Genomic DNA, 24,882 nt, shown 5'->3' on the forward strand with positions numbered 1-24,882 from the left:
CCAGGGCCTTCATATGGCAAACACCAGGATGCTCATGGTGCAACTCATCCAGCAGTCTGTGTCTGTATTTGGGTGGTATTACTACATGCATCCCCCAACAGCACACATCCTTGATCCTCTGACAACTCATGTCGCCATGCAGGGATCTGGCCAATGGGTACAGTGCCCAGGGGCCCTTGACTGCCCAGGGGTGCCCTGGTCTTTAAGGCTGCGCAATCTAGTTTGACGATCCCCCACGTTTTGATGGCTTTTGGCCATGAACAACAACCCCACACCTTCCAGCTCAACAACCTTTGGGTGGAGGGGGGCCCTCGGAGATAATTGGCCCCAGGGCCTTTGCAAGTCATAATCCTTCCCTATCGCCATGTAAAGTATGGCTTCAGGCTCTCCTCCAACACATAGTTGAGCCAGCCATTTACGGTGTAATTCCAAACATTGCATAGTACTGGATCTTTCCTTGTGGCCTGTGCAATGTCCTTAGCTCACATAGGCAGCTCTCCAACATTAGAAATGTGAAATATACTCACCTCATCATCCGTACAGTCCTTTTCAGCTCTAGGTAGCCTGGACATGTAGTTACATGTAGCCATGATAATTAAGACCCATCTCTGTATTCTTAGGACAGCTAGGGTGGGTATTGCTGCCTTTGGCCCCAGGATTGCAAGCTGAAGCCTGTGGTCAGTTATAAGCATGAACTTATTATGTCCGTATATGTATTTATGGAACGTTTTGACTCCATAGATGATTGCCAGGGCCTCTCGCTCAATTTGGGCATGCGTTTTCTCCCCCTCGGACAGCGTACGAGATGCAAAAGCTTTTGTGTATTCTTCTCCATTTTCCATGATATGAGAAATGACTGGCCAAATGCCATAAGGCAGGGCATCACAGGCCAACTTGAGTGGTGCATCGTAGTGCTCGAGTGCTGTACTACTGAGCAGCAGCTGTTTTGCTCTCTCAAACACTTCATCACTGTCAGCTATACAGTGCCAGTGTTTCTTTGTTTTCCAACAGGACATGCAATGGCTGAAGTTCTGGAGAAAACTGCCATAATAATTGCTTAAACCCATGAATGACCATTGTTTGGTTTAGGTGCATTGATAATTGCAGCAACATTATCTTCAGTAGGATGCAACCCCTCCTTGTCAATGTGGTGTCCTAGATACTCCACACTGTTTGCATGAATTTGCAGTCTACTTGCTGATCAAGTTCTTTGCACAAAAGTTAGAACACAATACACATTACAGATCTGTTGTATTACACGACAGTCCTGTTTGTGTACAGCAGTGTGTTTGCTGAAGGATGGTAACTTGATAAAAGCATAAATGTAAATGTAACTTTGCGTGTGTACTGTACAGTCGAGACGCGCACAGGTGAGTTTAGCGCAGGTGGGAGGAGCTGCTGAAAGGTATTTGAGTAGTTGAGGAAGCAAAACACTCACTTTACTACAGACTGACGACTTGTTGAAACGTTTAACATTTGGCATAACTCAAAGCGTGTATTTGTGCATCCAAACACTTAGAGAGGGAGCGATTTAAAAGATTAAAAAGTCGCGCGCAATGAGACAAGCCCCGAGGCAGCCGCTTTTTACGCACGACACGATGTCCGGGACAAGGAAACAATCCAGCACCGACTCGTCTGATTCAAACCCTTTGGATCGCTTGGGAAGCCCGAGACCGTGGTCTCCCACCTCTCGGATTCCGCAGCAGGATGGGCTCTACCTGGATGCGGCATTTCCCATGACGATCCAATCCGACGTGGTGTGGAAACGACCCAAGGTGAGCCAAAGTAACATAAACCACATCCAAAAAGCTATCGGAGAGGATAGATGATTGATGACCATATTAAACCATAATAATGAGAAATTTGGTAAATGCTTATTTATTTTCCCCAAAAATAATGTCGAGAAAAAAAGTGTAAAAATTGATAAAAAATATTGATATATCTCTCTAATGCACTGAACGTTATAATGACATTTAAATGCTCTTTTACTGTAAGACAGTTATAATATTCGCATGTTTTGTAATTAAATAGTTATTTAGCACTTTAAAGCGACTTTCTGGGGTTTTAATCGAAAACCTTTTGGATTTTAGCCCACACTATAAAACATTTCTGTATTTTTAACGGTAAAAGACTGTAAAAATATTAGAGAAATAAAACGTATATATACAGTACATTACACAAATATACAGTACATTTTTTTAAATATATTTTAAAAGACAATACAGTAGTTTTTACAATAAAATGTTGTTAAAAATAACTTTTTTGTAGATTTAAAAAGTATGATTTTCCTGTATAATTCATGGTAAAAAAAAATAAAAATTTACTTTATGTTTAACAAGAGACTACATGTACTTTTTTTTTTTTTTACAGTAAATTCTCGTTAAAATGAATCAGACATTCCCACAATTCCCTGCGTGACCCATCATATTTCATTATGTCTTATGGGGTGTTCTGTGTTATAGTTGATGTAATTTGATGGTGGCGTAGTGGCACAGGGCTGTTAATCAGAAGGTTGCTGGTTCGATCCCCACAGCCACCACCATTGTGTCCTTGAGCAAGGCACTTAACTCCAGGTTGCTCCGGGGGGATTGTTCCTGTAATAAGTGCACTGTAAGTCACTTTGGATAAAAGCGTCTGCCAAATGCATAAATGTAAATGTTGTGTGAGAGACACTGAGCTCTGTCTGTATGGTTATGTGCCAATGCTCTTGAAAGAGCCACTGTTGATGAACATCATGTCATCATGTGCCCTTCTGTAATTCTTATGGTGATTAACAATACATTATAAAGTAAAGCACGGAATAATACAGTTTCAGAAGAGTACACTGTAAAAAAAATACTGTAAATGTATGGTTAAATTCCTACAGCAATTTACTGTGAGTAGTTTGCTGTTAAACATTTTGCATACTGGGAGATCAAGAGCAGGTTTCACTGTGAAGTGACTAGTTTTACAGTAAATAGCTGTTCTATGCAAGGCATTATGGGAAAATGAACATTTAAAATCATGATATCGTCTTGGTGAAGATAGTGACATTTTGAAACACACACACACACACATATATATATATATATATATATATACTGTATATCATGATGCTTCTGACCAACTCCTCTGTTCTTCACTTGTCTGTCTAATGAGAAGTCATAAAAAAAAAAATCAACCTTTGAAGCAATTTATGTGTATTTTTTATGATTAAAAACAAAAAACAACAGCAACCTGCACACAGTAAAATAAGAGCATAGCACTGCATTGTGGGTTATAATGGTGAAATACCCATAAGCCTTTGCACTTGAATAAGTATGCATGCTTTGGAAATGCATTGGGGCTACAAAAATTAAAAACAAAAAAAACATGTACAAAAGTTTTTAATCAGAATTTATAGAAGTCTTAGTTGAATTAGTGTTGTTGTTTTGTTATCAATAGTTGTGTTTTGTTTGAAGTCACATTATGGTTATTAGTGTTCTCTTGAACTGGCACCTTGGACCTTCTTTATTATTATATGATGTTCTTCCGGCCAGTCAATATGTGGTAAAGTAAAACACGAGTTGATGCATTGTGCTAGTTGGAAGACAAAACTTCAGGACAGACTGAATATCTGATCCTAAACCTAGCAAATGGCACTAAGCATGTCAATAATGATGCATTACACATGAAAACATTGTGTGTTTGTGTTTGATGTTTTTAATGAACTTACAGAATTAACAGAATTTGTTAACAAGACACATACTGGTAACAATGGTGACAATTAACAAACAAACTCTTATATATAAAAGTAAAAGCTGATCATTAAAATACAAGTATCTTAGACTGCAACAAAAACAACTTCCAAATAAACCAGCAAATAGTAAAAATGAAAGTAAATTCTTCATGCCGCAGTGCATGCTGGGAACATAGCTGTTAATTTCAACAACCGTAGACAGTAAGTAATTTAACAGCAATATGATGCTAATTTGCAGTTGTAATACTGTAGCTGTCAAAAACAGTATCTTGCTGTTAATTTCAAGAACGATAACAAACCGTATTTTTACAGTATAATGCCGGATAACCACAGCTGCCAGTAGTTTACTGTTTTTTTACAGGATTTTTTTTTTACAGTGTAATAATAAATGAATGAGTTTTTTTACTGTAAATATAACTGTTTTTTAATTTTCTTTTACAATGCCATTGTGGTAATGTAAATGAATTTACTGGTTGTTCCGAGAAGTTGTTTACATTTTTACAGTACTTTTACATCATTATTCTGGCAACCACAGCTGCCAGTTTTTTTGTTTTTGTTTTTTACAATGCAGATCTTTAAGGATAATGCAACAGCACCCCCATATAAAGTCAAGATGCATAAAAACAAGCGGGTGTTTATTGTAGTTTGAAATGTTATGAGAGATTAGATGCAGTCAGGAAGTGCCCAGGCAGGCAGCTGCGTGGAAGAAGGAAGCAACTGCTTTCCAGCTCGTCATCTTACACTCTTAAAGATAAAGCGTTTTCAGTGGTTGTTTTGGGTTCAGCATAGAACATTCTTCTTATCAAAAAAAATGATATAGGGTTTTGAGATGGCTATGTTTTTTTTTTCTTCCCAATTTGGAATGCCCAATTCCCAATGTGCTCTAAGTCCTCGTGGTGGCGTAGTGACTCACCTCAATCCGGGTGGAGAAGGACGAATATGAATTGCCTCTGCGTCTGAGGCGGTCAATCCGTGCACCGTATCATGTGGCTTGTTGAGCGTGTTACCGCGGAGACCTAGCGCTTGTGGAGGCTTCACGCTATTCTCTGCAGCATCCGTGCACAACTCACCACACGCCCCACCGAGAGCAAGAACCACGTTATAGCGACCACGAGGAGGTTACCCTACATGACTCTACCCTCCCTAGCAACCGGGCCAATTGGTTGCTTAGGAGACCTGGCTGGAGTCACTCAGCATGCCCTGGATTTGAACTTACTTCTCCAGGTGTGATAGTCAGCGTCTTTACTTGCTGAGCTACCCAGGCCCCTGTCTATATATATATATATATTTTTTAAGAGTTTAAAAAATTCTTGATGTTACACAATAAGTTATTTAAAGCACCTGTTCACAGATGTAAACGTTGGATGTACAGCTTATTTTTTATCCCAAGACTTCTAAAGTCACATGATACTCTAGCTTTGTGTGAGACAGACTAAGTATTTAAGTTGTCATTCACTTATAAATGTTTGTGCATGTTTAGTTTCAAAATAGTGTGTGAAGATGCAGATTATCAGTGAATGGAGATTTAAATTTCATTCTGTTCTTTACATTTTCTCGCTCAATGGCCTTCGATTCACTTACTTTTATGGACAAAAAGCAGGTCATACTGCTAAACATTTCACCTTTTGTGTTCCATGGAAGAAAGAACGTCATGCAGGTTTGAAATGACATGGAGGGTGAGTATGATTTTCATTTTTGGTGATCTGTTCTCATCCTCTCTTTTGTTTTCTCCGTCTCTCTCTGCTCCAGGAGATCTGTCAAATTCCTCAGTTTATCGTGGATGGAGCCACTCGAATGGACATCTGCCAGGGAGTTTTGAGTAAGATTTCAATACTGTAGACTTTAACCAATAAGAACTCACACTGAGCAAAATACAGGTGCTGCAGGTTTTTTGCAGGTTCTCATGTTTTTCTGCATATCGTGGCGCCGTTCTGCGGTCCATTCTCCACGTTTCGCAGACGACCCACAGGCCCGCTCGGTTCTCCCAATGGCCCATTTTCCGATGGGCCTACGCTCCCCTGATCGGACCCAAAGAGCGTCAGCCCACCGGGAAATGCCCGGTACGCCAGATTACCAGTCTAGCCCTGGTGATCGGCCTAATCTGGCTAGTGTCCATAAAGTGACAGATGAATTTGAGACAAATTGGTTTTTACTTGAATTTTCTCATCTTGTTTAAAAGTTGATAAGTCAATTTATTTTAGTGTACATTTATTTCTATCAAAACTATGCATGATTATATGGTTAGCATTGTATTATTTTTCCCTGCTGTTCACGACCGTAACTATGGAAGGCAGATCCTGCCATGAAATAAAAATAAAAGAGATAATTCTGACTTTATTTCTCACAATTGTAGACGACAAAATCACGAGATTTACAGTTGCAATTTCGTAAAATAAACTAGCATACAAAGTCTATAAAACCTAATGATATAAACTAAATTGCCAGTTCATATCTCATAATTACGAGACGTCGCAATTGCAAAATATAAAGTCAAAATTCAGACGAATAAAGTAGAAAATGCAAAATATAAAGTCAAAATTGTGTGACATAAACTTGCATACAAAGTCTATAAACATTGCATTTGCAACTTTATATCTCGCAATTTAACTATTTCTTACAATTGTAAGAAATAAAGTTTAAGATCCGAAATATGAAGTTGCATTTCCCTGATATAGTCTTGCATAAGGTTTATAAAACTTTATATGTCGCAGTTGTTAGAAATAAAGTTGAATTATGAGATTTAAAGTTGCAATAAAATTGCAAAGTTTTATAAACCTTATGCAAGACTATATCAGGGAAATGCAACTTTATATTTCGGATCTTAAACTTTATTTCGTACAATTGTGACCTCATAATTACGTGCAATTTAGCTTATATCATGCAATTGTGATTATATGTCGCAGTTGTTAGAAATAAAGTTGAATTATGAGATTTAGTCACAATTGCATGATATAAACAAAATTGCAAGTTCATTTCTTGCTATTACAAGGAGACCCAATTGCAAGAAATATATTAAAAAAGCTAGAAATAAAGTAAAAATTGTGAAATATAAAATCACAATTGCAATATAATATATATAAACATGCATATAAACTCTATAAAACCTCGCAATTGCGACTTCTGTATATCTTGCAATTACATTTAATTTTTTTTTATTTTTATTTGCAAGAAATAACATTGGAATTGTGCAAAATACATTTGCATTTGCATGATATAAACTTGATAAACAAAGTCCATAAAACTCCGCTATTGCGACCGTATCTAGCAATACAATTTTATTTCGCACAATTGCGCAATTGAATGATATAAACTACATTGCGAGTTCATATTTTGGAATTATGAGAAGTTTCAATTGCAAAAAAGTAAAGTCACAATTGCTAGAAACAAAGTAAGAATGGCGAAATATAAAGTAGTATATGCATGATATAAACTTGTATACAAAGCCTATAAAACTAAGCAGTTGCAGCTATATCTTGCGATTCAATTTGATTTCTGTCAGGATCTGAGAATGAGGCTCAAAGCCCGAATGCACAGTGAAAAATAATGGGCAAACAAGGAAGCGGGGTATGACATAAGACAGAGAGACACGCGGCAATACAGAAACAAAACATAGCCAAGCGCTCTCACAAGACAACAAAACACCCGAATGGCATGAGCGCACAATGCCAAGACAGTAAGGCAATATACGCTCATGCCAACCAACAAAAAAGACGAGAGAATGCGTAAGCCAAAGAGTGCGATGCCATGCATTCTGACACTGAACGATACCTGAGTGTACATCGTGAGGCAAAAGCCACACGATACATACAACAGGTGACAAAAACAAGACACATGAGAAAGAGTTCGGCCACACAAACACTCGACACCTTAGACCGAAGTGACCGAACTGACCGAAATTGACCGAACAAAATGATCCAGACACCGTGCTCCTGACATGAAACAAGACGGACTGAAGAGTATATATAGTTGAGTGTATAAAGTTGCAAATGCATGATGTATACTAAATTGCAAGTTCATATCACGTAATTATGAATTGTCGCAGTTGCATGAAACGAAGATGCAATTGCAAAATATAAAGTCACGGTTGCATGATATAAACTCACATATAAAGTCTGTAAAACCTTGCAATTGCGACTTCATAGCTAGCAATTGTGAGAAGATGTAAAGTCACAATTGTTTGATATAAACTAAATTGTGAGTTAATCTCTCATAACTGACCCACCATTTGAGAGCCATCCATCCATCCATCTTCAACCGCTTATCCGAAGTCAGGTCGCGGGGGCAGCTGCTCCAGCAGAGGGCCCCAAAATTCCCTATCCCGAGCCACATTAACCAGCTCTGACTGGGGGACCCCGAGGCGTTCCCAGGCCAGTGTGGAGATGTAATCTCTCCACCTAATCCTGGGTCTTCCCTGAGGCCTCCTCCCAGCTGGACGTGCCTGAAACACCTCCCTAGGGAGGCGGCCAGGGGGCATCCTTACCAGATGCCCAAACCACCTCAACTGACTCCTTTTGACGCAAAGGAGCAGCGGCTCTACTCCGAGCTCCTCACGGATGACTGAGCTCCTCACCCTATCTCTAAGGGAGAAGCCTGCCACCCTTCTGATGAAGCCCATTTCGGCCGCTTGTACTCACGACCTAGTTCTTTCGGTCATGACCCAGCCTTCATGACCATAGGTGAGGGTAGGAACAAAAATTGACCGGTAGATTGAGAGATTTGCCTTTCGGCTCAGCTCTCTTTTCGTGACAACGGTGCGATAGAGCGAGTGCAATACTGCCCCCGCTGCCCCGATTCTCCGGCCAACCTCCCCTCACTCGTGAACAAGACCCCGAGGTACTTGAACTCCTTCACTTGGGGCAATACCTCCTTCCCTACCTGGAGTACGCACTCCATCGGTCATTTGAGAGCCACTGATTTAAAACACATTTAAACACATTTGAATTCTCTCTCTTAGATGACTGCTGGTTCCTGTCAGCAGTGGCGTCTCTGTCGCTGCACCCTTCCCTTATGGATCGTGTCATTCCCTCGGGACAAAGCTTCCAGCAGGGCTACGACGGCTCTTTCTTTTTTCAGGTTAGTATCATGTTTTACAGCACAAAGTAAAGTGGTTGTAATAGTTATAATAGCGTAATGGTGTCTGTGTCTCTGTCTGTAGTTCTGGCAGTACGGTGAGTGGATTAAGATACGAATCGATGACCGTTTGCCGACTCGTAATGGTCAGCTGATGTATCTGCGCTCCACCAACAAAGATGAGTTCTGGAGCGCATTACTAGAGAAAGCTTATGCAAAGTTAGTGCCAATTTATGAACTATACATAGGCCCCAAAAAGTGTTTGAAGTGTATAATGTCTGTGCCATTAGCGGCACCAATATCATCATCGATTTCAAACAGGTTTCTCTAAACATTGATTCTTTCCTCTCTTTCGGTCAGGCTGAACGGTGGTTATAACGGCCTGAATATGGGTTTCCCTCACGAGGCGATGGCAGACATGACTGGTGGCATCACGGAGGTTTTCACGGTGTCGTCTCTTCCTCGGAGCTGGGCTCCTTCCTGCAATCTCTTCTCCAGAAAGGGGCACTCATAAACTGTGGCAACTCTCAGGTTCTCGCTTTACTCGAGTGTCTTATTTAACCCTTGTGTTGGGTTCGTTGTGTGCTAACACATTTTGTGTTGCCGGTCAAAAATGACCGGCTCACACAGTTGTTTATAAATCTCTCATATTGCATATATTATCACAAAATATTGCATTCAATCTTTTTTATCAATTAATTTTTAGTAATTATGATAAATGTGTTTTGTACACCTTTTTAGAACATTTTTAGGTCTTACTGTAATAAGTATAACGCAATGAGCAATTTAGTTTCACAGAGGCCAAACCGCAGTGAGTATTAGTGTATGAAATGCCCACTGACACACATAAATATAATTAGCTGGAGTGGCTTTTTGTCACGTTTTTCCTTATTTATTCTCTAAACATACATATAACATGACATATGGTAATCTACAGCAGACTATCCTGATTCAAACGAGCCCAAACACATCATAATATGAGAAGTAGATCTTGAAATATTCCTCAAAAGGTTTACATGGAAAGATGATGCACAAGAGGGCACTCAACACATTGTGTGTGTGTGTGTGTGTGTGTGTGTGTGTGTGTGTGTGTGTGTGTGTGTGTGTCTGTGTCTGTGTCTGTGTGTGTGTGTGTGTGTGTGTGTGTGTCTGTCTGTGCGTGTGTGTCTGTGTGTATGTATCTGTGTCTGTGTGTGTGTGTGTCTGTCTGTGCGTGTGTGTCTGTGTGTATGTATCTGTGTCTGTGTGTGTGTGTGTCTGTGTGTGTGTGTGTCTGTGTGTGTATGTATCTGTGTATGTGTGTGTGTGTGTGTCTGTGTGTCTGTGTGTGTGTGTGTGTGTGTGTGTCTGTCTGTCTGTGTGTGTGTGTGTCTGTGTGTGTGTCTGTGTGTCTGTGTGTGTGTGTCTGTGTCTGTGTCTGTGTGTCTGTATCTGTGTCTGTGTGTGTGTGTCTGTGTGTGTGTGTGTGTGTGTGTGTCTGTGTGTCTGTATCTGTGTCTGTGTGTGTGTGTCTGTGTGTCTGTATCTGTGTCTGTGTGTGTGTGTGTGTGTGTGTGTATCTGTGTCTGTGTGTGTGTGTGTGTGTGTGTGTGTGTGTATCTGTGTGTGTGTGTGTGTGTGTGTGTGTGTGTGTGTGTGTGTGTGTGTGTGTGTGTGTGTGTGTGTGTCTGTGAGTGTGTGTCCAAAACACCATCAGAGGAACATTACTGTTGTGAAAGTACGCAAATCTTCTGCTTTTACATTTGCTTACATGTTCCGCTTTTCTTTGGACAATGGCATTTTGTTTTGATAGATTTGGATCTACTTTAACCCTCAAGCGCCACATCCTTTTATATCTTCATTTTGAAAAATATAGCTTTTTACAGCATAACAAACTTGCTTCTGATAAATGTTTTGCTTAAAAAGTGTCATTGTGGTCTCTTTCTGTAAAACTATCTTTTTACATTGCCTGAATAAATTGTGACCGGCTTGCCTGTGTTGTGTTCTTGGTAACAGGATCTCACCTGTGTTCTAGGAAAGTAGCATTACTTTTGGCAGATGTTGTTTTTCTGTAGGTGATCTATTGTTGTCTCTCTCTCCTTCCCTCTGTAGGGTCCTCTTGAAAAGAGTAATGAGTTTGGGATTTTGTTCAGACATGCATATTCTGTGACAGGAATGGAGACGGTAAGATGTGGTTTGTGCACTCTCCACCAGAGCGCGCCGTTAGTTGAAAATACAGACTGTGTGATCAGAATGGCAGACCACCTGTTTGATTGTCTTTTAGGGCTTTTAGATATACAGTATGTGGATGCTGTAACGGTGTATACTGGCATGAAATCTGGCATCTTCAGCTACATGTCCTCCCGTGTTTAGGAAGCTACTTTGTGTGTTTATTTGTTTCAGATTCAAACTACCATAGGTTCAGTTGAACTGGTGCGGATTCGGAACCCCTGGGGCAACACTGAGTGGAAGGGACCCTGGAGTGACGAAAAAGGGTATTTTAAAGGGATAGTTCACCAAAAAATGAAAATTCTCTCATCATTTACTCCGCCTCATGCCATCCCAGATGTGGACGACTTTCTTTCTTCAGGAGAACACAAATGAGGATTTTTTTGTAAAATATCTCAGCTCTGCAGGTCCATACAATGCGAGTGAATGGTGACCAGAACTTTGAAGCTCCAAAAAGCAAATAAAGATCAAATTAAAACACTGAAGTCTAATGGATTACTTGTATGTGCTTTTTGGATCTTCAAAGCTTTGGTCACCATTCACTTGCATTGTGAGGACCTACAGAGCTTTTAGAAAGTGTTTTGTGTTCTGCAGGAGAAAAAAGTCATACACATCTGGGATGGCATGAGGGATAATGATGAGAGAATTTTCGTTTTTGGGTCTATCCCTTTAATTCAATGTGTGTGTTTTTGTGTGTATTGATCAGTATATGCAGGCAGTATGCATGCATATTTATGTGTGTGTGTGTGTGTGTGTGTGTGTGTGTGTGTGTGTGTGTAGGTTTGAGTGGGGTATGGTGAGCGCTGAGGAGCAGCGTCGCGTGCAGAGAGTCCAGCAGGATGATGGGGAATTCTGGTGAGCCAGTTTACGCTCTTTGCTGATTGGATGATACATATTCAGACACTTCTCTGATTGGTTTAGATAGGCTGATGTTCTTTTCTGATTGGTTTCTCTCTCCTCTCATCAGGATGGCTCTGTCTGACTTCCGACAGAACTTTGATATGATGGAGGTGTGTCACCTCAGCGATGACACGTTGAGCATGGGCGGAGCCATAAAGAACCCCTGGCAATGCACTGCGCATCACGGAAAATGGATCCCTCTCCAAGGTACATGACTAAATACCCATGTCCTCATACACACACACATGCAGTCACACACATATAGGAGAGACCGGAGCTTGTTGTCACAGCTTATTGTATGGACTTACAGAGCTGAGATATTCTTTTAAAAATCTTCATTTGCGTTCTGCTGTAGAAAGAAGGTCAGACACATCTGGGATGGCATGAGGCGGAGTAAATGATGAGAGGATTTACATTTTTTGGTGCATTATCCCTTTAATGTGTGTGTGTGTGTGTGCGCACGTGTGTGGGTTTAGGGTCACCTCAGTTCAATCTGACCCTTTTGGAGGAGGATGATGACCCCAGCGACCCTGAGCTAACATGCTCGTTCCTGTTGGCCCTTATGCAGAAACATACGCGTCAGAAGGGAGTACTGCCTGTTGCATTACAGATATTCAAGGTAACACATGGATGCATTGTCAAAAAAATATATTATTTTACACCAATGAAAGTAATTTTAAAGGTAAGATTAGACCAAAAAATGTACTGGGTCTGATGCTTCTACTTTTAACTCCACCTGTGTGTGTGTGTGTGTGTGTGTGTGTGTGTGTGTCTGTGTGTGTGTCTGTGTTTGTGTCTGTGTGTGTCTGTGTGTGTCTGTGTTTGTGTCTGTGTGTGTCTCTGTGTGTGTGTGTGTGTGTGTGTGTGTGTGTGTATGTCTGTGTCTCTGTCTCTGTGTCTGTGTGTGTGTGTGTCTGTGTCTGTATCTGTGTGTGTCTGTGTTTGTGTCTGTGTGTGTCTGTGTGTGTCTGTGTGTGTGTCTGTGTGTGTCTGTGTGTGTGTGTGTGTGTGTTTGTATGTCTGTGTCTCTGTGTGTGTGTGTGTGTGTATGTCTGTGTCTCTGTCTCTGTGTCTGTGTGTGTGTGTGTGTGTGTGTGTGTGTGTGTGTCTGTGTGTGTGTGTGTGTCTGTGTCTGTGTGTGTGTGTGTGTGTGTGTGTGTGTGTGTGTGTGTGTGTGTTTGTGCGTGTCTGTGTGTGTGTGTGTCTGTGTCTGTCTCTGTGTGTGTGTGTGTGTGTGTGTGTGTGTGTGTGTGTCTGTCTGTGTCTCTGTGTGTGTGTTTGTGTGTGTGTGTGTGTGTGTGTGTGTGTGTGTCTGTCTGTGTCTCTGTGTGTGTGGGTGTGTGTGTCTGTGTCTGTTTCTCTGTGTGTGTGTGTGTGTGTGTGTGTGTGTGTGTGTGTGTGTGTGTCTGTGTGTGTGTGTGTGTGTGTCTGTGTCTGTGTCTCTGTCTCTCTCTGTGTGTGTGTGTGTGTGTGTGTTTGTGTGTGTGTGTCTGTCTGTGTCTCTGTGTGTGTGTGTGTGTCTGTGTCTCTGTGTGTGTGTGTGTGTGTGTGTGTGTGTGTGTGTGTGTGTGTGTGTGTGTGTGTGTGAAGGCCCGATCAGAGCGTGATTACCTCTTCTCGCAGGATCTGTCTCAGCTCAGTCCAGTACTCAGCAGTGTTAACGACATTGGTTATGTCCAACGGCGAGAGCTGGTGTTGCGTGGTCGCCTGGCACCAGGTCGTTACATCATCATTCCCACAACATCAGAGACCAATCAGGAGGGAAAATTCCTCCTGAGAGTTCTAACAGAGAAAGGCAACCATACCATGTAAGGGACAAAAATCACAAATTAGATCTCTTTAAAATATCAGTTGTTTCTCCTGGAAAGCGATGAGATAAAATAGAGATTATTGCATGAGTCTTGTTTTTTTGCCCTGGGAAAAAGACCTGTAAAGGGATAGTTCACCCAAAAATCTCATCATTTACTCACCCTCATGCCATCCCAGATGTGTACGACTTTCTTTCTTATGCAGATTATTAAATAATATTTTTAGAAGAATATCTCGGCTCTGTAGCTCCATATAATGCAAGTGAATGCAATGTAGCTCCAAAAATCACATAAAGAAAACATATAAGTAATCCATAAGAATCCAGTGGTTTAATCTATATCTTCAGAGGTGATATAATATAATAGGTGTGATTGAGAAACAAATAAAAATTTAAGTCCTTTTTTTTCTCTAAATCTCCTCTTTCACTTTCACATCTGAAAGTTAAAGTGGAGATTTAGAGTAAAAAAAGACTAAAATATTGATCTGTTTCTCAACCACTCCTATATCGCTTCTGAAGCTATAGATTTAACCACTGAAGTCTTCTGGATTACTTCTATGTTTCCTTAATGTGATTTTTGGAGCTACAAATGTCTGATCACCATTCACGTGCATTGTATGGACCAACAGAGCTGAGACATTTTCTCCCTTTTTCTACCCAATTTGGAATGCCCAATTCCCAATGTGCTCTAAATCCTCGTGGTGGCGTAATCCGGGTGGAGCAGGACGTATCTCAGTTGCCTCCGCATCTGAAACGTCAAACGAGACTTGTTGAGCACGTTACCATTGAGACCTAGCGCGTGTGGAGGCTCACGCTATTCTCCGCGGCATCCATGCACAACTGGCCACGTACCCCACCGAGAGCGAGAACCACACATTATAGCGACCATGAGGAGGTTACCCCATGTGACTCTACCCTCCCTAGCAACCGGGCCAATTGGTTGCTTAGGAGACCTGACTGGAGTCACTGAGATATTCTTCAAAAAAAAATCTTTATTTGTGTTCTGCTGAAGAAAGAAAGTCATACACATCTGGGATGGCATGAGGGTGAATAAATGATGAGAGAACTTTCATTTTTGGGTGAACTGTCCCGCTGAGATGTGAAAGAGCAACCCCTCATGGGAACTCTATGATTACGTCCAAAAACTGCAAATCAATGCATGTTAATCACCGAGTGCTATTAGCGAGACCATGTGTTTATTTCTCGATGAAATATGAATCTAGAGCAGTTTGATTTATTGTAAAATCTGCTGAGTAAATGTGAAAACAAATTCAAACTAAAAAACTGTTTCTGCATGCATTTGCAGACCTGTTCAGAGACCTGCAGTAGATGCAAACACACCTACAGCGGTAAAACTGAGAAATGTTTCTAGTTTCACTGCTTTAATCATTTATTCTTTTCACTGGCTCCATTTAATTTCTAACTTTTAATTATTTATGCATGTGTTTGTGTGTGTATAGCCGCTGTCACCGTGTCTCACAGGACTCTTGTCCACAAATGAGGCTAAAGACCTCTTCATGAAACACTGCGCCAAGGTAATATACAGTTTATATACAGTTTATATACCGTTTGTATACAGTTTATATACAGTTTATATACTGTTTATATACCATTTATTTACAGTTTATATACAGTTTATATACTGTTTATATACCATTTATTTACAGTTTATATACCTTTTATATAGAGTTTATATACCATTTATAAACAGTTTATATACATTTTATATACCATTTATATACAGTTTATATACTGTTTATATACCATTTATTTACAGTTTATATACCTTTTATATAGAGTTTATATACCATTTATAAACAGTTTATATACATTTTATATACCATTTATTTACAGTTTATATACCTTTTATATACCATTTATTTACAGTTTATATACAGTTTATATAACGTTTATATACCTTTTATATAGAGTTTAAATACCATTTATAAACAGTTTATATACATTTTATATACCATTTACAGTTTATATACAGTTTATATAACGTTTATATACCTTTTATATAGAGTTTATATACCATTTATAAACAGTTTATATACATTTTATATACCATTTACAGTTTATATACAGTTTATATAACGTTTATATACCTTTTATATAGAGTTTATATACCATTTATAAACAGTTTATATACATTTTATATACCATTTATATACATTTTATATACCGTTTATATACCATTTATTTACAGTTTGTATACAGTTTATATACCATTTATATACATTTTATATACCATTTATATACATTTTATATACCGTTTATATACAGTTTATATACCGTTTATATGTTGCCGTTTGTGCATATTAACCCCAATTCTCATAACTGTAATGCAAAAACTAAAAACTAATTATTATTACTGTAATGCATAACAAAACAATGATGTATCATTTACATTTAGTCATTTAGCAGATGCTTTTATCCAAAGTGACTTGCAAACTGTACAGCATTTATTTTACGTGATTTATTGTAATGCCTTTAATTTATGCTGATTAAAATGAAACTGTATTTTTTACTTTATTATTGTAAAGATTATTGTTATACATCTATGTTTATATATATATATATATATATATGCATATGAAGGGGAGACCGGGGCTTGTTGTCACATTTGGGTAGTTGTCACATTTTCACTGTCATTAATTTGTTTATTATGGTTGTATTGTATTTGTATCAAAACTCACAGACACACATTAAGTCATGGGTCAACCATACTAGAGAGGCATATTTTTACAAAAAGGTTTAAACGTGTTCTTAGGACAAAGGTATGGTCAGTTCGAGACATATCGGGGTAGTTCGAGACATATATTTAAAATGTCATAAATTTATGACATTTACAAATGACAATTGACAAATTTGTTGGCCCAATTTTTTTTTTACGTTTGTGTTACGTTTTCTATTTCTGTTGTTTCATTAATAGTTTTTTGCCGCATAATTGTTTCACATTTTAAATTATGTAGATTTTTTGTCAGGCTGTCATGATCCTGTTCTGTCTGACGTTCGGTCTCTGTCTGTTTTCTGTTTGCGTGTGTAAGTGTTATTGGATATGTCTGTTTCTGTTAGCCGTATCCCTGTCTCCTCCTTACCCTTGTCACTCTCCCTCATTTAGTCCTTGTTATGCTGATTGACTTCGCCTGTTTCTCACGTGCCTTGCTTATATATTGTGCCTCTTCCCTCTTGTCAGATCGTTTTGTGAGTTTTGTTACTAGTTAATCTGTTCCTGTCTTAGTCTGTTAGTCTGTTGTTTTCTCTCCCCTGTGAGAGTTGTGTGTTACCTGTTCTGTTTTCAGTTGATTTTAATGAAATTATTTCTATTTTCACTCATTCTTGCATTCGGGTCCTCATGACTCATTCTGTGACACTAATAAGCTGCTTAAGATATATGTAGATTTATAAAGAGAGCTGTAGATTTTGTTTTGTTTAATGTTAACATAAAACCAAGACTGCTTGTTTAATGGCAGATTGTATTGTGACAACTTGCCCCATATAGTGTGACAACATGCCTCGCCATTAGGCAAGATGGCACAAAAGCTTAACGTGTGTTCAATGACCTGTATATTTTTTCCTGTGCAAAAATGTTGAAAATGTTTGAGGATATGCAGAAATTGACTTTCAAATGTAAACCGACCATGAGAAATATTCATTGGACCATAATGTGTGACAAATAGCCCCTCTGGCCCCGGTATGTGTATATGCATATGCAAGTACTCGTATATGAATTTAGGGTTTGTATATGTGTTGCTTGTAGGAGTCTCACTGCAGGCCACTCGATCTATATAACCTGCTGACTGAAGCCATTGCAAAAGGAGGTGAGAAAATGTGTTCAAAATATAGTTTGTAGAACATATTAAATCATAAGGTCTTCACTTCTGTTCTGCTTTATTCTGCATTTGCATTATAATGAAAAAGGTGTTTGCATTTATAATGCAGTAACCGCTCAATTCCTTTTAGAAGTTCTCTAAGCAGAACTAAAAGCTATACAGGAAGTGATGCCGTAACCAGTGAGGAATTAAATGCAATCATATTTTCTCCTGTTTTGGACAGTGTTTGCTGGTAGTGAGAAGAAACTGAGTTTGGAACACTGTAAGAGCTTCGTGGTGCTCATGGACGTATCCTGCATACTAAATCAAGACATCAAGTGCTAAAAAAGAAACTGTTAATGAAGCATGAGATGAAACATGCAGTGTGTTGAGGTCATGTGACTACAGTGCATCATACTATTGCATACCGCAAGCTGTTTCACATTATATATTTTTAACCCCCCTGCACTGTTCATTACAGGTCGACACTCTTACTGTTCTCCTCGAATTTGACTAGTTACAGTATATATTTTTCAAAAAGCAGAAAGCCTTTATTATTGTCACACATTATACGTATATTTTTGCATATATACAGTGAAATCCTTTATCCCAGCTAAGCTGGGGTCAGCTTTTAACTATTGTAACTTTGAATATTCCTGGTTCAGTACAAGTTAAACTCAATTGACGGCATTTGTGGCATAATGTTGATCATCAAAACCAATAATAATTTCCAATTATATTGGTTCCAGTGAGACACTTACAATAGAAGTCAAAGGGGGCCAATATCACCCCTGGAGTGGCGAGTTTGAATCCAGGGTGTGCTGAGTGACTCCAGACAGGTCTCCTAAGCAACCAAATTGGCCCGGTTGCTAGGGAGGGTAGAGTCACATGGGGTAACCTCCTCGTGGTGGTGATTAGTGGTTCTCGCTCTCAATGGGAGGTGTGGTGAGTTGTGTGTGGGTCGTGGAGAGTAGCATGAGCCTCCACATGCTGTGAGTCTCCGCCGTGTCGTGCACAACGAGTCACTTGATAAGATGCGCGGATTGACGGTCTCAGAAGCGGAGGCAACTGAGACCCGGATTGAGGTGAGTAACCGCGCCACCACGAGGACCTATGTGTGTTGGGGATGGGGTATTTTATGGTGCATTTGAACAGAATGTGGAGGATTGGGTGGAGTGTCACCTCATTAGAATGTCACCTTAACTGCACCAATCAGAGTCAAGGAATGGGACGCCTCGACTTGACAGAGTTCCTGGCATTGTGGGAAAAACTCAGGAGCTGGACAGTGAGGAAATTTCTCTGTTTGGAGTATTTTAATGTATATTTTGTGTATTTTACTATGGTTAGAGTTAAAATGTGGGTTTTAGTCAGGAATGGTGATCAACAGATGGTAAGACGGATGTACAGCAACTAGATTACGCAACACTTTGGTGTCGTGTGTTGAGTAAACACAAAACCATTGCTTCACCTCTGACCTCAGTCTCTCTCTCTCTCTCTCTCACACACACACACACACACACACACAAAGAGAGAGATCTCCAATTTCCACTAGCAAAAGGATGATAAAATGGGGGGAAAATCCCCATAGACTTGCACAAGGAGGAACTCCAGCCATTTCTAGAGACCGGAATACCAAGCTGGTTTTGAATTTGCGTTTTTTTTTATGCAAATGTTGGGATGTGGCATAAAAAATGCCAAATGGAATCTTGATAGGAAAGATAGCTATAGAGTCTTGGGGGTGGGCCTGTAATTAACCAACTAGCAACCACCCAGAACACCCTAGCAACCACATAGCAACACCATGACAACCACCAGTGATAGCACCCTAGCTAGCATCATGCTGATGACCTTTGCATGGACAAACACCACTCACATTTAAGAAAATGTAAAAATCTAGTTTTATTACTGCATTTAAGAGCAATTAGAGACACTGCATTCTTACGGATTTGCCTGTTTGTGTTTGTTTGCAGAGTATTTTTATGACATTCGACAAAAACAAGAATCAAGCGCTGGAGTATCAAGAAATCTCCCCCGCTTTATCAGCAGCAGGTGAAACCTATGATCACACACACACACACACACACACACACACATGCAAGTATGAGCTTGCACACACGGGTACAGGCAAATTAGTTATTCAGAGTTAATGGGATAGTTCCCCAAAAATATAAGTTCAAGCCTGGTCTCGTGAAATTGACATGACTTTGAGGCATTTTTGCCAAATGAAATCCACCGTTTTACTCGCGATTTGTGTCAAAGTAATTAAAAGTAATTGTTGTTGTAGCACTTCTGGTGTTCAAATCATCAAATTAATTTAGCAAAAATCTATGTATAGTAACGTGATTCTGTCAGACCAGGATGGAAAATTCTGTCATCATTTACTCACGTGCTTGTTGTTCCAATCCAGAATGACTGTCTGTCTTCCATGAAACACAAAAGTAGATGGTAGACAGCATGTTAGTCTTAGTCACCAGTTACTTTTCATTGCATCTTTTTTCCATACAATGAAAGTGAATGGTGACTGAGATTGACTTTCTGCCTAACTAACATCTCCTTTTGTGTTCCACAGAAGCAAGAAAGTCATACGGGTTTGGAACAACATGTGGGACGAACATAAAGTACAATTTCAGACAATGATTTTGGACATTACTATTAAAGCAGTCTTTCCCACACACGTCAGTCTATGTGAACACACCCAGCTGTCAGAATGCGGCACAGAAGTCTGTTCATTGATGTGTTGTTTTCCTCTCATGCGAGTCCAGACACATTGAGAAGAATGTTGATGGAGGAGTGTGTATCGACTTTCCCACCCTGATCTGTTCGGTCTGTGCTCGTCTGCTCTTGTCTAGGCATAGAGGTGGATGAGTTCATACTGCAGCTGATCGGCCTGCGCTACACGGAGCCAGATATGACCATCAGCTTTCCAGGATTCCTCTTCCTGCTCATGAAACTGTACAGCATGATGCGTAAGAAAACACAAGATCAAACACACAAATCAAACAGTTGCAGTATACAGTGGCCCCAAAACGTTTGGACACTTAAGCCACAATTATAAGAATAGTTCACATAAGAATAAACATTTTGTCATCATTTCCTCACCCTCATGTCGTTCCAAACTCTTTAAACTTTCTTCATCTCTGGAGCACAAAAGGTACATTTTTGAAGAATGTCCTGGTCACTCTTTTCCATATAATCAAAGTGAATGGGGACTGGCGCTGTCAAGCTCCAAAATGACAAAAAATACCAACATTTTGGTTATTATTCACTGGAAATCATCCTCTGGTGAAGCTTCACAGACCCAGTCCCCATTCACTTTCATTATATGGAAAAGAGTGACCAGGACATTCTTCAAAAAATAAATAAAAAAATCACCTTTAGTAATCTATGGAAAGTTTGGAGTTTGGAACAACATGAGGGTGAGTAAATAATGACAGAATTTTCATTATAGGTAAACTATCCCTTAAAAATGTATAACTGTCATTGCATTTTGATGTGACTGCATTTTGCACTGACACTTTTGTCGATTTGGTTAACTAAAAAATAACCACAACAGAGACGGACGTAATTTTTTGAATCTGTTAGCTGCTGAGCATGACTTTTATCAAAAGACAATAATAATAGTCTTTTAATAATTATAACGAGTTTCAGTAACGTCCGAACGTTTTCATGTATAAAAAAGCATGTCTACATATCTATTGACTAAGAACACAGCAGATCTATCTTTTCTCCTACAGTTTGTCGACTGCACACCGACATAGAGGTAAAAAACAGGAGCTGATATTAAAAATAGATTTACATATTTAACAGAGATCTAGTTTCAAAGCGCTTTACACCTTGACTTATTCACCCATTCACACACACACACACACACACACACAAACACACTCACACACCAATGGCGGCAGAGCTGTCATGCAAGGCACTAGCCTGCCATTGGGAGCAACTTGGGGTTCAGTGTCTTGCCCAAGGACACTTTGGCATGTGGAGTCATGTGGGCCGGGAATCGAACCGCCAACCCTGCGATTAGGGGGCGACCCGCTCAACCACCTGAGGCCATAATCTGCTTCAATTGGCAAAAACAACTGCTCAAACTAGTACCTCACAAACATAATGTAAAAAGCATAACTTAAAGAAGACTCATGCCCTGATATGAACTTTACTTACAATGTGAGATAAAAAATAAATATCAGAATCAGAATGAGCTTTATTGCCACATATGCTTACACATACAAGGAATTAGTCTTGGTGACAGAAGCTTCCAGTGCACAAACAATACAACATATAATAAATAAAATGCAAATAGAAAATAGAAATACATATAGAAATACACAATAAGACAGTATATATATATATATATATATAGGATTGGTTTTTTTTTTCTCCTGCAGTGCATTTCACATAATCATTTGTGTGTTCCTCATCTCTAGATTATTTGTATTTATTTATTTATTTTCTCCCCAATTTGGCATGCCCCAAGTCCTCATGGTGGTGTAGTGTCTCACCTCAATCCGGGTAGCAGAGGACGAATCTCAGTTGCCTCCGCGTCTGAGACCGTGCATCTTATCATGTGGCTTTTTGAGCGTGTTACCGTGGAGACCTAGTGCGTGTGGAGGCTTCATGCTATTCTCCACGGCATCCATGCACAACTCACCACGCACCCCTCTGAGAGCGAGGAGGTAACCCCATGTGACTTCTCACCCTAGCAACCAGGCAAATTGGTTGCTTAGGAAGCCTGACAGGAGTCACTCAGCATGCCCTGGATTCGAACTTGCGACTCCATGTGTGGTAGTCAGGCCCCCCTCATCTAAGATTATTAATTGATCAACATCAAAGCTGATAAAAAACATGCATTGTTGAAAGCAACTTTATAAAAATGATCGGAGCCACGTTGATTAAGCTTTCCGACTGACGGCCTATTACGTAAGGGTTGTTTCGGTTCATGAAACTCACCTGTGATTGGCTGGATGGTCCATGGAAAAGTGTGGGGTTAGTTTTAAACCTGTAATAATTAGTATTTTTATAATGGAAACACGCGTATACTGTTTATGTTTGTGTTTGTTCGTTTTTCAGGGAAGTTTCAGTCCTTTGATGTGGCAGGAATGGGAATGATTTCAGTAAACTGCAGACAGGTAGACGCATAAAACACAGAGGAATTTGAGCCCTACACACACACTTAATATTTCTTCTTCTAAACCTCTTTGATGTGTGCATCCCATCTGATCGAACCTTTATAAATCTTCCTTACTATCTTTATACATCATGACTGATATATATTATATAAGTGTCAAATGTGATTCATTTACTGTGCACAAATGAATATTTATATATTTTACCTCTTTCTATTGATTCATAGTTCCTTCATATGACCATGTACAACTGATCCCAGACCAGCTGTGGGACCCCTGCAGGGAACAACTCGACATTCTTTAAAAAAACAGATTCTGTAGTTTTAGTCCTGGATACTGATTGGTCAATACAGGGTTACAGATATAGTAAAATACACAATATAGTAGCAGCTAAGATTCAAAACACCTGTAAAGGACTCATGGAGGCAACAATTATTCTTATTTTATATTTCAGGTATATTCTAGCAGAGGTATGGCACTTATGAATTTGCTAAATAAAATTTAATTTACATTTATGCATTTGGCAGACGCTTTTATCCAAAGTGACTTACAGTGCACTTATTACAGGGGCAATCCCCCCGGAGCAACCTGGAGTTAAGTGTCTTACTCATGGACACAATGGTGGTGGCTGTGGGGATCGAACCAGCAACCTTCTGATTACAAGTTCATTGCTTTAGCCCACTACGCCACCACCACTCCAATTAGAAAGTGTGTCCTTAATGTTTTATTATGACGAAACCATGTTATAAATCAATAAGGCACTCAAGACCTTGCTATACTGTGAATATATTCACTCTACTATGTGTTGTGTCTAACACAAGACTCAGTGGAGATACACTTTAGCAGTGATGCGTTCATTATATAGCCTTGTACCTTAATGCTTGGGTACATTACTACATTAAGTCTTTAAAGACAATTATATATATATATAATACATATTTATATATATATAAAACAATGAAAAGTGAATATACCATTTTTACCTTAAATGTCACAGTACTGTGCAACTGTTTTAGGCACATAACATGCGTCACAAAGCATTTGTCTTAAGATGGTTATTTATATCTTCAGCTGTAGTGTGTCAAGAGGAAATATAAATGTTAGACTCCCAAACGTTTCTTTTGCTAATAGAAAAGATGAGAAGAACAGGGAGCCCTGCAACAGATGTCATGGTCCCCACAGAGCCCCCCCCCACTGAATATTGAGTCAGTCAAGAGAAGCTTGAACATCCTATCTGCCAACAACCATGAAAAACTGTGTCCGGGTGTATCTAGGAGAATTGGGGCTTTTTTTTAAAGGAAAAGGTGGTCACAACAAATATTGATATAGCTTTTTTTATGCTTACTGGACTTTGTATGATGTTAATTGATAAATGAAAACTATTTATGTCATTATTTCTGAAGACATCCTCACTATGCAACATTATTCCCAAGTGCCTAAAACTTTTGCACACTGCTGTATTTCTGATTTTATTGGTGTAATCTATGTAATGTAGTCAGGTGGATTTATTATTTTTGACTTGAATAAAACAAGCATTTATTAATACAAATATGACATTCCTTGACACTTTTCATATTTTATTGCTTCAAACTACACCAAATGTTCGTAATTACGGTAATTTGCGATTAAAGTATGTGTTGTTCTGCTTGTCTCTGGAGGCATGTCCTATTAAAGTGTTACCATGACTTGTATAACTTTTAAAAGCTTATGTCTGGGGAATTTGCCAAACAATGAAATATGTATAGATCAGGAATGTTACGTAAGTATTGGGTCTGTGAAATGTCCTGGGTATGACATTTAACACTGATAATGAATATTCAATTATTCAAATAAGCCACTAAATTGATCTCGCAGATAATAAAAGAGGTTGGCTGTATATGAATGATTGGACTGTTTATCAGTTTAGGTTTCATTCAGGCTTTGGTTATTAAAAACAATGTAAACAGCATATGCCCACTGCGCTCAAACATGGATGTCGGATGTTGACCCACTTCATGTCCCCTTTGACAGACACCATGAAATTTTAATGTTAGGATTAAGCAGCTTAAAGATGGCAGAGGGCCAAACCATATAACCACAATTAAATCAAGCAATACATGTTTATGTGGAATTCACAATGTCATATTATTACAACTTTAAAGAATTATATTGATATGAAGAATAGCAAAACAATACAAGCGGGAGGTGAGTGTTTCGTGGAAAGTGTATGAATAATAGATTAACTCTTACTGTGTGTGA

At 39.2% G+C, this 24,882-nt stretch overlaps 1 protein-coding gene across 1 annotated transcript; it reads left to right on the top strand.

Annotated features, from left to right (window-relative positions):
• The first annotated feature begins 1,221 nt into the window (after positions 1 to 1,221).
• Positions 1,222 to 24,286, top strand: zgc:85932 (uncharacterized protein LOC405875 homolog). The gene is given in 21 exon segments (XM_052110279.1): positions 1,222 to 1,775; positions 5,468 to 5,537; positions 8,673 to 8,791; positions 8,874 to 9,007; positions 9,149 to 9,243; positions 9,246 to 9,319; positions 10,880 to 10,951; positions 11,171 to 11,262; positions 11,777 to 11,851; positions 11,964 to 12,103; positions 12,373 to 12,515; positions 13,487 to 13,704; positions 15,010 to 15,052; positions 15,164 to 15,238; positions 17,467 to 17,527; positions 17,763 to 17,827; positions 18,735 to 18,803; positions 19,489 to 19,567; positions 20,368 to 20,484; positions 22,589 to 22,647; positions 22,872 to 24,286. Coding segments are annotated over 21 exon segments (2,046 nt in total). The 5' UTR covers positions 1,222 to 1,556; the 3' UTR covers positions 22,899 to 24,286.
• Positions 24,287 to 24,882: the final 596 nt, after the last annotated feature.

This window comes from Xyrauchen texanus, chromosome 38 (assembly GCF_025860055.1).
Source record: "Xyrauchen texanus isolate HMW12.3.18 chromosome 38, RBS_HiC_50CHRs, whole genome shotgun sequence".
NCBI classification, from domain to species: domain Eukaryota; kingdom Metazoa; phylum Chordata; class Actinopteri; order Cypriniformes; family Catostomidae; genus Xyrauchen; species Xyrauchen texanus.